Consider the following 14,554-nt stretch of genomic DNA (forward strand, 5'->3'; position numbering starts at 1 on the left):
AAATACCAAGGAGTGGGATTACTGGATAGTATGGTAGTTTTGTTTTCATTTTTGGAAGAGTCTCCAAGCTGTTCTCCATGGTGGTTTTAGCAATGTGCATTCCCACCAACAGTATAAACAAACTGTGATACACCTATACAATGGATTACTATGCAGCCATAAGAAGAAAAGGCCTATCAGCCATGGAAAGACAGGGATGAACATAAAAAGCATGTTGCTAAGGGAAAGAAGTTAATCTGACACCATGGTTATAAATTACTCCTATTTCAGTTATCCAAGCTATGGTGTCCTTTTTATGTTAAGATTCCTGGCCAGGCGCAGTGGCTCATGCCTGTAATCCCAGCACTTTGGGAGGCTGAGGCAGGCAGATCACCAGAGGTCAGGAGTTCAAGACCAGCCTGTTCAATATGGTGAAACCCCATCTCTACTAAAAATACAAAACAAAAAAAAATTAGCCAGTTGTGGTGGCACGCGCCTGTAATCGCGGCTACTCCTGAGGCTGAGGCACAAGAATCGCTTGAACCCGGGAGGTGGAGGTTGTAGTGAGCCAAGATCACGCCATTACGCTCCAACCTGGGCGATAGAGCGAGACTCCATCTCAAAATATAAATAAATAAAAATAAATACATAAATAAAAAGTAAAAAGATTCCTGCATGACAAGTTTGGATTGATCCAATAACGTCAATTATATTTGATACAATCTCATTCTTACATTGACTTTTTTGTTTGTGCACGTCCCTGATCAAAACACATAGGTTGTAACCTAATCCCCAATATTTGGCATTTTCGTTATGGCAAACCAAACTGACCACCACACTCCTCTACATTCTCTGACTCTCCTTCCAGTACTCTCACTAGAAATTGGGCTTCTAGTACAGTCCACTATGCCATCCACCTACTTTGTATGGGTCTGCCTCCCTGGCTAAATAGTGAGAGCATATAAAGAGAAAAATAACAGAGAAGTCTTCTCCCGTACTTTTTTGAACAAAGGTCTTCTTGACAGAGGGAAGGATGTTCCTCACTCAGATTTTTAGATGCCTGAGCAGCTGGTGCTGGTGCTCTCATTGGACGATTACACCTTCAGGAATGGGGTTGGCTTGCCTAGAGGCCAACCTTGAAGAAGAAAGGAATTTCTCATGTTCTCTTTGTCTTTTAGGAATCTCCTATCCTATTTCTTCAAACACAAAGGTTTTTCTAGAAAAAATGAAAACATTAATTGCCTTAGAACACTTTCTGTCTCTGTATCATGTGCAATTCTTCAATTCTGTATGCCTTTAAGTCCAGGCTGGAAGACAGAGAAGGAAAAAAAGTAAAGGAAACTAACCACCCTATCAAAAAACTACTTTGAATTCTAGTTTCCTCACCTAATTATCCTGCTTCTATTTACTACTTTTACATAAAGTTTTTGCTTTAGAATAGTTTTAGATTCACAGAAAATTTACAAAATAATAACTTCAAGATCAAGACGTTGGCTGGTTTGATTTTTTCTCTGGCCTCCCTGTGGCTTGCAGACGGCCACTTTCTCACTGAATTCTTCCATGGTTGTTCTTTGGTCTGTGTGTCTGTATCTTAATCTGCACTTCTTATGAGGATACCTGTTATACTGAATATGAACCTAAACTTAAGACCTCATTTTACCTTAATTACCTCTTCAAAGTTTCTGTCTTCAAATACAGTCACATTCTGGGATACTGGGTTTTAAGACTTGGATATATGAATTTTGGGGGTGAGTCACAATTCAGCCCATAACACCCTGCCAACTAAAATCAGAATTTATGTGCCAAAAAATAAACTTGCCGTGTTAAGTCACATAAATTTCAAGGATTTTTTTTCTTGGTGTTCCATGAGCTTACTGATACTTTATCTTCCTACTGGACTGCTTCTCATGCTTTTCTTAGGCCTATTTCACTACTTTCCATACAAATAAATACTGCATATATTTCTGATGCAAAATTTAAAAAATAGGTAGAAATCACAATTCTCCCCTTTAGAAAGTTCCTCCAAAACTCAGCCCCCTATTCAGAAGTTTCCACAATTAACCTTGTAGTGTTTAAATTTAAAAGCTGATTTAGAATTTTGAGAAAGATAGATGTGGTTTTTTAATATAATTTATACATATATGAGCATGTGTGTGTGTTTATAACTACACATGGGTAATAATATACATATAGGTCTGCCACTTCCCTTTCCACTATTCTAGGTTCAGTTGCATCCCCGCTAAAATCTTATGTTGAAATTTACATGTGGCATTATTTGGAGACAGGATTACCTCAGAGGCAAATAAGTTAAAATGTGGTTATTAAAGAAGAGCTGGTACTATTCCAACTGAAATCATTCCAAAAAAAATTGAAAAGGAGGAACGTCTCCCTAACTCATTCTATGAGGCCAACACCATCCTCATACCAAAACCTGGCAGAGACAAAAAAAAAAAAAAAAAAGGAAACATCAGGCCAATATCCTTAACAAACAGTGATGCAAAAATGCTCATCAAAATGCTGGCAAATCATATCCAGCAGCACATCGAAAAGCTTATCCACCAGTATCAAGTAGGCTTGATTTCTGGGATGCAAGGTTGGTTCAACATATGCAAATCAACAAATGTGATTCATCAAATAAACAGAAATAAAGATAAAGACCACATGATTTTCTCAATTGATGCAAAAAAAGCTTTTGATAAAATTCAACATTTTTTCTTATTAAATACTCTCAATAAGTTAGGTGCTGAGGGAACATACCTCAAAATAATAAGAGCCATATATGACAAACTCACAGCCAATATTATACTGAATGACAAAAGCTGGAAGTATTCCTCTTGAAAATTAGCAAAAAACAAGGATGCCCTCTCTCACCACTCTTATTCAACACAGTATTGGGAGTTCTGGCCAGGGCACTTAGGCAAGAGAAATAAATAAAGTGTATTCAAATAGGAAGAGAGGAAGTCAAACTATCTTTGTTTGCAGATGACAAGATCATATATCTAGAAAACCCCATTGTCTCAGGTCAAAAGCTTCTTAAGCTGATAAGCAACTTCAGCAAAGTCTCAGGATACAAAATCAACGTACAGAAATCACTAACATTCATATACACCAACAACAGGCAAGCTGAGAGCCAAATCATGAATGGACTTTCATTCCCAATTGCCACAAAAGGAACAATATAACTAGGAATACAACTAACAAAGGAAGTGAAATATCTCTATAAGGAGAAAGACAAATCCCTGCTCAAACAAATCAGGGATGACACAAGCAAATGGAAAAACATTCCATCCTAATGGATAGGAAGAATCAGTATCGTGAAAATGGCCATACTGCCCAAAGCAATTTATAGATTCAGTGCTATTCCCACTAAACTTTCACTGACATTCTTCACACAACTAGAAACAAAAATCTATTTTGAAATTCATATGTAACCAAAAAAGAGCCCAAATAGCCAAGGCAATCCTAAGCAAAAAGAATAAAGCTGGAGGCATCATGCTACCTCACTTCAAACTACACTACAAGGCTACAGTAACCAAACAGCATGGTACTGGTACAAGAACTGACACATAGACCAATGGAGAATAATAGAGAACCCAGAAATAAGACTGCACACCTAAAACCATCTGATCTTTGACAAACATGACAAAAACAAGCAATTGGTAAAGAACTCCCTATTTAATAAATGGTGATGGAAGAACTGGCTAGCCTTAAGCAGAAAATTGAAACTACAGCCCTTCCTTACACCATATACAAAAATAACTCAAGGTGGATTAAAGACTTAAATGTAAAACCCAAAACCATAAAAACCTTAGAAAAAACCTAGGCAATACCATTCAAGACATAGACATGGGAGAAAATTTCATGACAAAGGTGCTAAAAATAGTTGCAACAAAAGCAAGCATTGACAAACAGGATGTGTTTAAAGTAAAGAACTTCTGCAGAGCAAGAGAAACTATCAACAGATTAAACAGACAACCTACAGAATGGGAGAAAATTTTTGCAATCTGTGTATCTGATGAAGATCTATATGCAGCATCTATAAAGAATTTAAACAAATTTAAGTGAAAAAAAAACCCATTAAAAGATGGGCAAAGGACACACACAGACACTTTCCAAAAGAAGACATACATGCTGCCAACAAGCATATGAAAAAAAGCTTAACATCACTAATCACTAGAGAAATGCCAAACAAAAGTACAGTGAGACACCACCTCACACCAGACAGAATGGCTATTACTAAAATGTCAAAAAATAAAAGATTGTGGTGAGGTTGTGGAGAAAAAGGAATATTTTTACTCTGTTGGTGGGAGTGTCTATTAGTTGAACCGTTGTGGAAAATAGTCTGTCAAATTCTCAAAGACGTAGAGACTGAAATAGCATTCACCCTAGCCAGCAAACCAATTACTGGGTATACATTTAAAGGAATATAAGTGGTTCTATTATTAAGACATACGCAAGTGTATGTTCAGTGAGGCACTATTCACAATAGCAAAGACACAGAATCGACCTAAATGCCCATCAATGATAGACTGGATAAAGAAAACGTGGTATATATACACCATGGAATACTATGCAGCCATAAAAAGGAAGGAGATCAGGTATTCTGCAGGAAAATAGATGAAGCTGGAAGCATTATCCTTGGCAAACTAACAGAGGAACAGAAAACCAAATGTCAAATGTTCTCACTTATAAGTGGGAGCTAAATGTTGTGAACACGAGGACACATAGAGGGGAATAATGCACACTAAGGCCTACCAGAGGGCAGAGGGTGGGAAGAGGGAGAGGGTCAGGAAAAAATAACTAACTGATATTGGCTTAATACCTGGGTGATGAAATAATATGTACAACAAACCTTCATGACACACATTTACATACGTAAAAAGCCTGCACATCCTGCACATGTATCATGAACTTAAACTAATAGTTAAAAAAATGTGGTTATTAATGCCGGCCCTAATCCAATATGATGGGAATCATCATAAAAAGGGGAAATTTGGACACGGTGCTATGAGTAGAGTGTTGACAATGTGAACATACCTGGAGTGAAGACAGCCATCTACAAGGCAAGGAGAGAGCCTGGAAAACATCCTGCCCTCACAGCCCTCAGCAGGAAACAACCTTGTATACACCTTGCTCTTGGACTACCAGATTCCAAAACTGTGAGAAAGTCACAAAACTCTGGAAATCCAATCATGAGAAAAAAAGAAAACCAAATATAAAATGGGCAAGATAATCTGAAAAGATAGGCCAGCAAAGAATATATAGGAATGGAAAATAAGCACATAACACTGTCAAATGTCCTATGTCATTATAGATACGCAAATTAAAACAACTAGGAGATAGCCCTCTACCCCCAGGAGAATGGCTGACATCCAAAACACTGCAACATCAAATGTTGACATGCATGTTGAGCAACAGGAACTTTCAGTGGTTGTTAGTGGGATGGACCTGAAGGAATCCTGAAAGCCTATTGCTAAGTGAAAGAAGAAAATTCTAAAAAGGCTACATAATGTACAATTTCAATCATATCATATTCTGGAACAGGCAACGATGAATACACTAAAAGTATTACTGGTTTCCGGGTGCTGATGGTTGGGGTTGGTGTACGGGGGATTGATAATTAGGTAGAACACACAGGAGATCTAAGATGGTGAAACAATTCTGTGTAATACTGTAATGATGCATACTTGCCATTACACCCTTATCAAAATCTATTGTATCCTCAGCGTTAAGAGAGAGTCCTGACATAAACCGTGGACTTAATAATGAGGTAATACAGTTCCATCAGTTGCAGCAAACATGTCATAATAATACAAAATATAAATAAAAAGAGACACTTTGTGTGTGTGTACAGCAAGCAGGGCAGGGCGGTGGTGTAGATATAAGAACTCTAAATTTGATGAAGTTTTCTCTTTTTATTTTTGGATTAGCAATGCTCTCAAAATGAAGTTTATTCATCTACAAAAAGATGCAAATGATTTGAATAGACACTTTACCAAAGAGGCTATACCAATGGGGGGAAAAAAGCATATAAAAAGATGACAAATTTCATATGTCATTAGGAAGATGCAAACAAAAACCAAAGAAGATTCCAATACATGCTTATGAGAATGGCTAAAACCTGAAAATCTAAAATACTAAATGTAAGAGAGGATATAGAATAACAGAAATTCTCATTCCTTGCTAGTTGTGATAAATAAAAGAGTACAGGCACACTGTTAAGTCAGTATCTTATGAACCTAGTCATATGACAAATTGGAAGAGTTAAAACTACAGGAACTGAAAACAGAAGAGAGTTGCTAGGAGCTTTGTGGAGTGCAGTGATTGACTTCAAACAGGATGCAGAGGAGAATTTTAGGCAGGTGGAACCGGTCAGTATGATACTTGGTTGGTAGATATGGGACTCCATGCATTTTCCAAAATACATATAACTTCAAATTCTAGTTAAATCTGATGTGTGTATTTAAAACGATAATCACATATTGGTTTTTAAAAGGATCACGGGCTGCTGAAAAGACAATGGTTTTTTCAGGAACAAGGATAGGAAAAGACACAACAATTTAACATAGGCTATGGGAGCGATGATGTTAACTTCACACTCAGCAGTAAAGTGGAAAATTTTGGAATGGATTTTAGCGGCTGAAGGAACAAGTGTTGCTCTCTGGACAGGAGAGGGAGGGAGTGGAGGCCCCGTAAGAACTAATACCTTGAGGAAGACTGAGGGGCCTTCCTACTCCATTTCAGACAGGGGCAGTGGAGCCCTGCGTTGGGCATGGGAGGTCTTATACCACTGTGGATGGATGTGGTTCTCCCTCTCTTTCACCTTGCAGGTCTCAGGGATGGGAGGGGCTTATTCGGAGGTGAAAGACTCAGATGCACAGGGTCAGGCATCCCAGGCAGTATCAGGAGTCCAGGCACAGCCTCTCAGGAAGGCAGGAAGAGAACACCCATGACTGATAGTGCCCCCTGTCCTGTCCCCGTGCCTGCTGCCAGCTCTGGAGGAGCCCATCATGGTCCCCAAATGTACAATTTTCTGACTTCCATTTTGGGAGTCAGCTGGAGGGGAGGTTTTCTCTGAGGAGAGTAGCTTCACATAAGCAGAGGGAGAAGCTCCAGGACTGGCCAATAATCAAGAAGAGAACCATATGGAAGGACGATGACCTCCCACCAGGGAGGGGAGGCCCAGGCTGCGAAGAGACACTCCCTGCTGTCAGCCCTGGAAAAAGGGGCGGGAGGAGGGTGTCAGGGACTGGGGAGGTGGGAGAGAAGAGGTCAGCAAGGCTTAGAGAGTGAGCAGGAAGGGGTGGAGGGCGACCAGGAAGTGGTCAGGAAAGGGTGGAAGGAGACTGACACGTGGGGGTTGGCTCCTCTGCAGAGTGGAGGCCCCGCCACACGTTGCCCCTGCTGTCAGCTCTGGTCAACCCCAGCAGGGTTCCTGGATGTGCTTTCCCGACTTGCATTTTGTTGAGTCCGAAGGACCTGAGGCACTTTGTGAGGAGGCCTGTCTCAGTTCAGCGGAGAGAAGTCTTAGACCTGGCCAATCCTCAAGGTAAGGGCCCTGAGGAAGAACTGAGGGACCTCCCACCACAGAGAGAAGAAACCGTGGCGGGTGCTGCCCCTGCCGTGGGACTTGTAGGTCCCAGAGAGGAAGATGGCTGCTGGGGGCTGAGGGGTCCTCACGATAGAAGAAGGGAGGAGGTACCGGCCCTCTAGGGAATAAATAGGAAGACTTGGAGGAAGACTCGGGGAACCCCCACCTCAGAGGACAGATTCCTGGAGATTCCCACCCTGCTCATCATATTAGCCCTCTTAGAGCTCCCCAGTCAGCTCAGGCTGAGCCGCAGCCCTCTCATTTCTGGGTGAGGGGTAGAAGGGAGGGGGGAGGCCTTGGTCTGGGGGTCCCACGGTAAGTCAGCAGAGGAGCTGCCTCCAGTTGGCAGTTGGCAGAGGCTGCCACCGCACCACCTCCCACTGCTCTCAGGGATGTGGAGTTTGTTCTGAGGTTTTGCCTCAGACCAGCAGAGTGGTGGGGGTCTGGCCCTGTCTAAGAAGCTGTGAGGTTGCTAATTAAATTCTGAGGGAGCCATGCAGCCCAGAACTATGGAGCTCTGTGAGTCTGGCCAGCCCCAGCTGTCAGCCCTGGGAGACCCAAGGCTCTGCTTGCAGTCTTTAGCCTGAGGGGCTCCCTCACTTCCTCTTGCAGGTGCTCCAGGAACCAGGATGTGAAGACCTGGGTCTGAGTTGCACTTCCTGAAGTCAGCACAGCAGGGGAGGCCCAGGAAGTGCCAGGAGTCAAGGTGAGTGCACACCCTGACTTTGTTACAAAGGCTCTACCCCCACAGACAGAGGAGACTCCTCAGCACCCAGCCGTAACCACCTACTGTCATTCCTGGTGCCTCAGGCTCTGCCTTTCAGCTGTGCCCTGAGGGGATTTCTCACATCCTCTTACAGGTGCCCAGGGGACAATCTCTCTAGGAAGACAGGTGACCTGTGAGGCCCTAGAGCACCACCTTAAGAGAAGAGGAGCTGTAAGTCGGCCTTTGGCAGAGCCATCATGGGTGAGTTTATCAGCTGAGGCCACTCACAGTGTCACTTTCTTCCACAGGCCTGTTGGATCCCATCATCCGTATCCCTGTTGATATGTTTACCTGCTGCTCCTGAAGAAGTCGTTATGCCTCTTTTTCCAAGCGTTCCATTCCCCAACTTTGCGGAAGACTCCCAGTACCCAGTTGTGATAGAGGATTGGATAGATGCACAGGATCCCACAGATGAGGAAGAGGAGGAAGCCTCCATTTCCTCTTCTACTTTCTACTTAGTATTTTCCTCCTCTTCCTCCTCCTCATCCTCTTCTCTGATTCTTGGTGGCCCTGAGGAGGAGGAGGTGCACTCTGCTTGGATGTCAAGTCTTCTCCAGAGCACTCCCAAGAGTCCTCCACAGGGTCCTTCCCAATGTCCTCCCCAGAATCCTCTGAGCTCCTGCTCTTCCTCTGTTTCATGGAGCCCAATGAATGAAGAGTCCAGCAGCCAAAAAGAGGAGGATGCAAGTACCTGTCCTGGCCTGCCAGACAGTGAGTTCTTTTTCACATATACACTAGATGAAAAGGTGGCCGAGTTAGTGGAGTTCCTGCTCCTCAAATATCAAACAAAGGGGCCTATAACAGAGTCAGAGATGCTGACGATTGTCATTACCAAGTACAAAGACTACTTTCCTGTGATATTCGAGAAAGCCTTTGAGTTCATAGAGCTTCTTTTTGGCCTTTCCCTGATAGAAGTGGGCCCTGACCATTTCTATGTGTTTGCAAACCCAGTAGACCTCGCCGATGAGGGTAGTGACGACACGGGCAGGCCTGAGAACTGCCTCCTGATTCTTATTCTGAGTGTGATCTTCATAAAGGGCAGCCGTGCCCCTGAGGAGGTCATCTGGGAAGTGCTGAAGGCAATAGGGGTGTATGCTGGGAGGGAGCACTTCGTCTATGGGGAGCCCAGGGAGCTCCTCATTAAAGTTTGGGTGCAGGGACGTTACCTGGAGTATCGGGAGGTGCCCAACAGTTCTCCTCCACGTTATGAATTCCTGTGGGGTCCAAGAGCCCATTCAGAAAGCACCAAGCAGAAAGTACTAGAGTTTTTGGCCAAGCTCTACAATAGTATCCCTATTTCCTTTCCATCCTGGTACAAGGATGCTTTGAAAGATGTGGAAGAGAGAGCCCAGGCCATAATTTCCACCACAGATGATACCACTGCCATGCCCAGTGCAAGCTTCAGTTTCATGTCCAGCAACTTCTCCTGTCCTGAATGAAGTCTAGGGTAGTTTCTTCCCTTTATGTTTGAAGAAGGCAGTTGGGGTCCTACACAGTGAAGGGCCCAGGTGGGGCTGGAGAGAAAACAGCGTTCTCTGCATTTCTGTTTCATGTGGGTGGTTTATAGATTTACCTGTTTTTCTTTTGGTTATTTTCAAATGCTTTTATTTTAATAGCAGGTTTAATTGGTTTCAGAATCTTAGTTTATTAATATTACTTACACACGTATTGCCATTTATCTGACTTAAAAGTAAGAATTTTATATTTTGTTAAAAATAATGGGAAAACCTCTTATTTTGTGATCTGTAACAGGATAGTGTGGTATTATAATAGGAATTTTCTTTAAAATGTGAAAGTACTCAGCAGTTCAATAGTTGAACAAAATAAAGGATGGCTAATATTTGCATCTCCTCATACCCTATATTCTCTTGTCCTTAAAAATTAAATATATACCCCTTCCTTGGCTTGGCATATTCAAAAAAGTAGCAGAAATTAACTCTGAATACAAGAAAGCCTCACTGACTCCTTTATTTGCTGAACATTATTTAAGCATATGCTTTTGGAAGGCACTCTTCATAGTGGGGATAGTGTGAAAAGCATGACTTATCCCTACCCATAAAACAGGAGGTTCTTGGAGCAGAAGCCATATCAAGAAGGTGGTAAGGTGCTCTTTACAATTTAAAGAACAACTTAAAAAAGGACTGGGGAGGTTAGACTCCAATGTGAGCCTTCCAGTATAAAGGCCCTGAGCTAAGGCAGCTTGGGGCTTTGGAAAACTGCAGTTGCTTCTGTGGCAGCTGATTGTTATGAAGCTGGGTGTTGGCAGCAACCAGACTCTCAGAAGGTGAGAGAAAAACGTGGAATGGAAAACTGCTCTGAGCAGTTGCTTCTGGGTGGAGGATGAGGCAGAGAGGAGTCTCCACATAGGGAAGTGATGGAAGGTATCCTGCAGCTCTCTAACTGGTGAGCTTGAACACAGTGCAAGAACTAGGCGATTGATACCCATCATCTGCAAGGGTTTCCTGAGAAATAGAATGATAATCCCTTGAAGTGCTTCCCAGAACACTCTAGGCTAGCACTCACTTGCCTGGCCTAGGAGAGCCAGAGCCCACTTCATAGAAAGGACATTTAATTAGGTTATTTTGAACGTAAGTTGGCCAACTCTAAGAAAGGGCTATTTTTAGTGGAGGACAAATAAAAGTAGTGGTTTGGATGGACGAGCATTGGGGAAGGTGAAAAGGAGTTGGTCCTTGACTCAAATTCTAGGATCACTGAGTTGCATTCCACCTGGGGAATTCTCCCCTTACCCAAATTATACAATATATCATTTCAGAAAGAAAATGTGCTGAGTTTTATTTGTGAAGCTGAATTTTTGGTTGACTTGGTACTCCATGACATATTCAACTACATATGCTGACATGTTTTGGATAACAAAAACAGCTGAATTTTCACAAAAGACAGTGGTAGCCTTTGGGGTTATAATCATATTGATAATAACTGCCATTTGTTAAGTTTCCAATATATGTCAGGCATTGTTTTAGGTGTTTTACTCACATTACATACATTCCAGCAATTCTACAAGGCAGGGCTTATAAAACCCCTTTTACAGATGAAGAACCTGAGGCTCATAGTGCTTGATAAATTCCACAAGATCACATTGCTTGAGAGTGACAGGGCTGGGACTTGAGCCTTGCTCTGAATTCATCTAGAGTCGTACTGTCCCCACTATTCCCAGCCTGAGGAAGGTTCATATCTCTTGTTTAATTCCCCAATATCACATTGGTAGAAAGTGACTCGGACTTGAGCCCTGCCCTGAATTTTATCTAGGCCCACACTGTCCCCACTTCTCCCAGCCCGAGGACAGCCTTTAATCTAAGTCACTTCTCTTCATGCTTCTTAATGTCTCTCAAGTAACACAAAGATGAACCCTGTGGCCAAAGTTGTAAGTTAGGCCTAAAGAATGAAGGTGATAATGAGAATAAAGTGCAATTCAGGGATCATTATTGGCTTTCTTTACCTAAAGTCCTCCTGTTCTAAGCCCAAGGTTTCTTGAGAACTGACTATGTCCAGGTGCTGGCAGTTTTGTCCAGCCCCAGTACTTTCCTACATTACAGCACTGTCCTTTTGATCTTCCCTGTATGTTCTCTTGTCCAGGGGACTAGCTTGTCACTAGTGTCTCTCCCTCTGAATGCTGTGCCCTGCTCCCAATGCAAAAGCCCTGAATCACCTGCCCTTCCCCTGAGATAGACCATTCTTACACCGTGTAGAAGTTCCCTGAGTCACCCATCCCTCCCCCTGAGTCCTCTGTGATAACAGCCCTTCGATGTGACTATTCACTTTGGATAGTGACATTTCAATACCTACCCTGGGCATCTTCAACACACTGTCAATGTATTTCCACATAGACCGGTGAGTAGAGTCTGATTTGCCACATAATATACTGGTTTTAGAGATGTAATTCTAAAGTCAGAGATAGGGTATTTGAAAGAATCCTAATATGTGATATTTGTGGTAGGATTTTAATAAGAGGCATTATTTGAAACAGTGCACTGAACCCAAACATAGTTGAATGAGCTTTCATAGGTGATCAAAAACCAACGTTTCCTTCTCAATCTTTGTAGCTGAAGAAAGACTATAAAATCACTTTGTAAATGATCTACTGGAAGCTGAATTTAAAAAAAAATAATAATAATAACAAAATCACGAAGACTGCCTAGGAGGTGACAAGGGTTCCATGGCAGAGATGCTAGCTCTAATGAGAAAAACCAACAATGGTTAACCATCTTTCCTCTCTCTCTTGTCTGTATATCTGCCTCGCAGGAAAATCCTGGTTTGCAGTATGCCACAGGCACATGTACAGCCGATCAGAAATGTTTAGTCATGTGGAGGGAAGCAGAGGCTCTCAGAGTAGGATATTTGTCATACACCAAAATGAAGGAGAAAATTCTCAGCCTAAAGAAATCATATAGGTTATAAAAAGGACAGTGCAGAAAAGTGCTATTGAGGGAATAAGGTTGACCCTCCCTGCCAAGACTTAAGGAATTGTTTTAAAGCTAGATGTAATCCTGTGTTTCAAATTGCCAGTCACCTCATAAGAATAAGAATAAGTTGGAAGATTTCAAGGCAATGCTAGCATTCCTATAAACTATTCCAATAAAATAAAAGACTTACTGTCATGAATTATAAAAGCTGCTTTTAATTAAGCACCATAATGGCTTATGGGAGAGATTACAAGTACCCATCGCTTTTTTGTCTACCTTGTCTTCCTGAGTGGTTCATTTGTAGTTAGACAGAAGCCAGTGCATCATTCCAATGCTTTCATGTCTGTTTAAGACTTAACATCTGTTGTGATGTGGAGCTCTGGGGTAAAATCAGCTTGGATTCCTGGGTGACACGAGAGCCAGGACCCACTGTGTATTAGTTTATTATACCATAACAACATACCACAGACTGGGTGACTTAAAAATGGAAATGTATTTCTTCACATTTCTGGAAGCTGGATTATCCAAGATCAATATGTTGGCCAGTTTGATTTCTTCTGTGGCTTCTCCTTGGCTTGCAGATGACAACCTTCTCACTGAATTCTTATGTGGTTGTCCCTTGGTCCTTGTGTCTGTGTCCTAATCTCCTCTTCTTATAAGGACACCAGTCATACTGAATCAGGTCCTACTTATAAGACCTTACTGTATCTTAATTGCCTCTTCAAAGGCTCTATCTTCAAATACAGTAACATTCTGAGGTACTGGGGGTTATGACTTGGAGAAATGAATTTGGGGAGAGAGCTGCAATTCAGCCCATAGCACCATGTCAACTCAGGTTAGAATTTATGTGCACAAAAATAAACTTGGGTTAAGCCATTTTAATTTCAGCAGTTTTTTTGTTCCATCAGCTCACTGTTACTTTATCTGACTACTACACTACTCCTCTTCCTTTTCTTGGACTTACTTTAATAATTTTTCTTCCAAATAAATACTTCATATATTCTTGTTGCAAAAATTTCTAAAAGTACATAGAAATCACATTTCTTTCCTTTAGAAAGTTTCTCCAAAATTCAGCCCCCATTCAGAAGTTTCCACAATTAACAATGTGGCATGTAAATTTTAAAAGATTATTTTAGGCTTTTAGAAATACAGATGTGCTAATATATATATGCATATATTATATATAATAGCACACATGTATATGCTGTGTGTATATCTATACATGTATACATATAAAACTATACATGTGTAATAATATGCATATAGATCTGCTGCTTGCCTTTGCTACTATTATAGGTTCAATTTCATCTTCTCCCAAATTCTACATTGAAATTAAAATGTGACATTATTTACAGATAGGATTATTTCAGATGCAATCAAGTTAAAATGAGGTTATTAACGCTGGCCCTAATCAAATATGATGGGAGTCATTATAAAAAGGGGAAATTTAGACACAGAGATGAGTAGAGGGATGACAATGAGCACGCATGGAATGAAGACAGCCCATGCCTCTACAAGGCAAGGAGAGAGGCGTGGAAGACATCCTTCCCTCACAGCCCTCAGAAGGAATCAACCTTGCGAATGCCTTGCTCTTTGACTACCAGACTCCCAAACTATGAGACAATAAATTTTTGTTGTTTGTGTCATCCCGGTTGTGGTACTTTGCTATGGCAGTCCTAATAAACCAATATAATCACTTATTAAAATGGATCTAACCAGGCGCGGTGGCTCACGCCTGTAATCCAAGCACTTTGGGAGGCCGAGGTGGGTGGAACTCCTCACCTGAGGTCAGGAGTT

The 14,554-nt window shown here is 41.7% G+C and overlaps 1 protein-coding gene across 1 annotated transcript; it reads left to right on the plus strand.

The window, feature by feature from the left end:
* Nucleotides 1-8,650: 8,650 nt before the first annotated feature.
* On the plus strand, nt 8,651-9,775 carry LOC100455154 (melanoma-associated antigen C2-like). Its single transcript, XM_003780267.2, has one exon. It carries the CDS (start codon nt 8,651-8,653, stop codon nt 9,773-9,775), a length of 1,125 nt encoding a protein of 374 aa, XP_003780315.2.
* Nucleotides 9,776-14,554: the final 4,779 nt, after the last annotated feature.

Source organism: Pongo abelii, chromosome X (assembly GCF_028885655.2).
Source record: "Pongo abelii isolate AG06213 chromosome X, NHGRI_mPonAbe1-v2.0_pri, whole genome shotgun sequence".
Classification (NCBI taxonomy): Eukaryota; Metazoa; Chordata; class Mammalia; order Primates; family Hominidae; genus Pongo; species Pongo abelii.

Excerpts from the sequence above, each read along its gene's own strand:
- LOC100455154 (XM_003780267.2), top strand. The coding sequence starts at position 8,651 with ATGCCTCTTTTTCCAAGCGTTCCATTCCCCAACTTTGCGGAAGACTCC.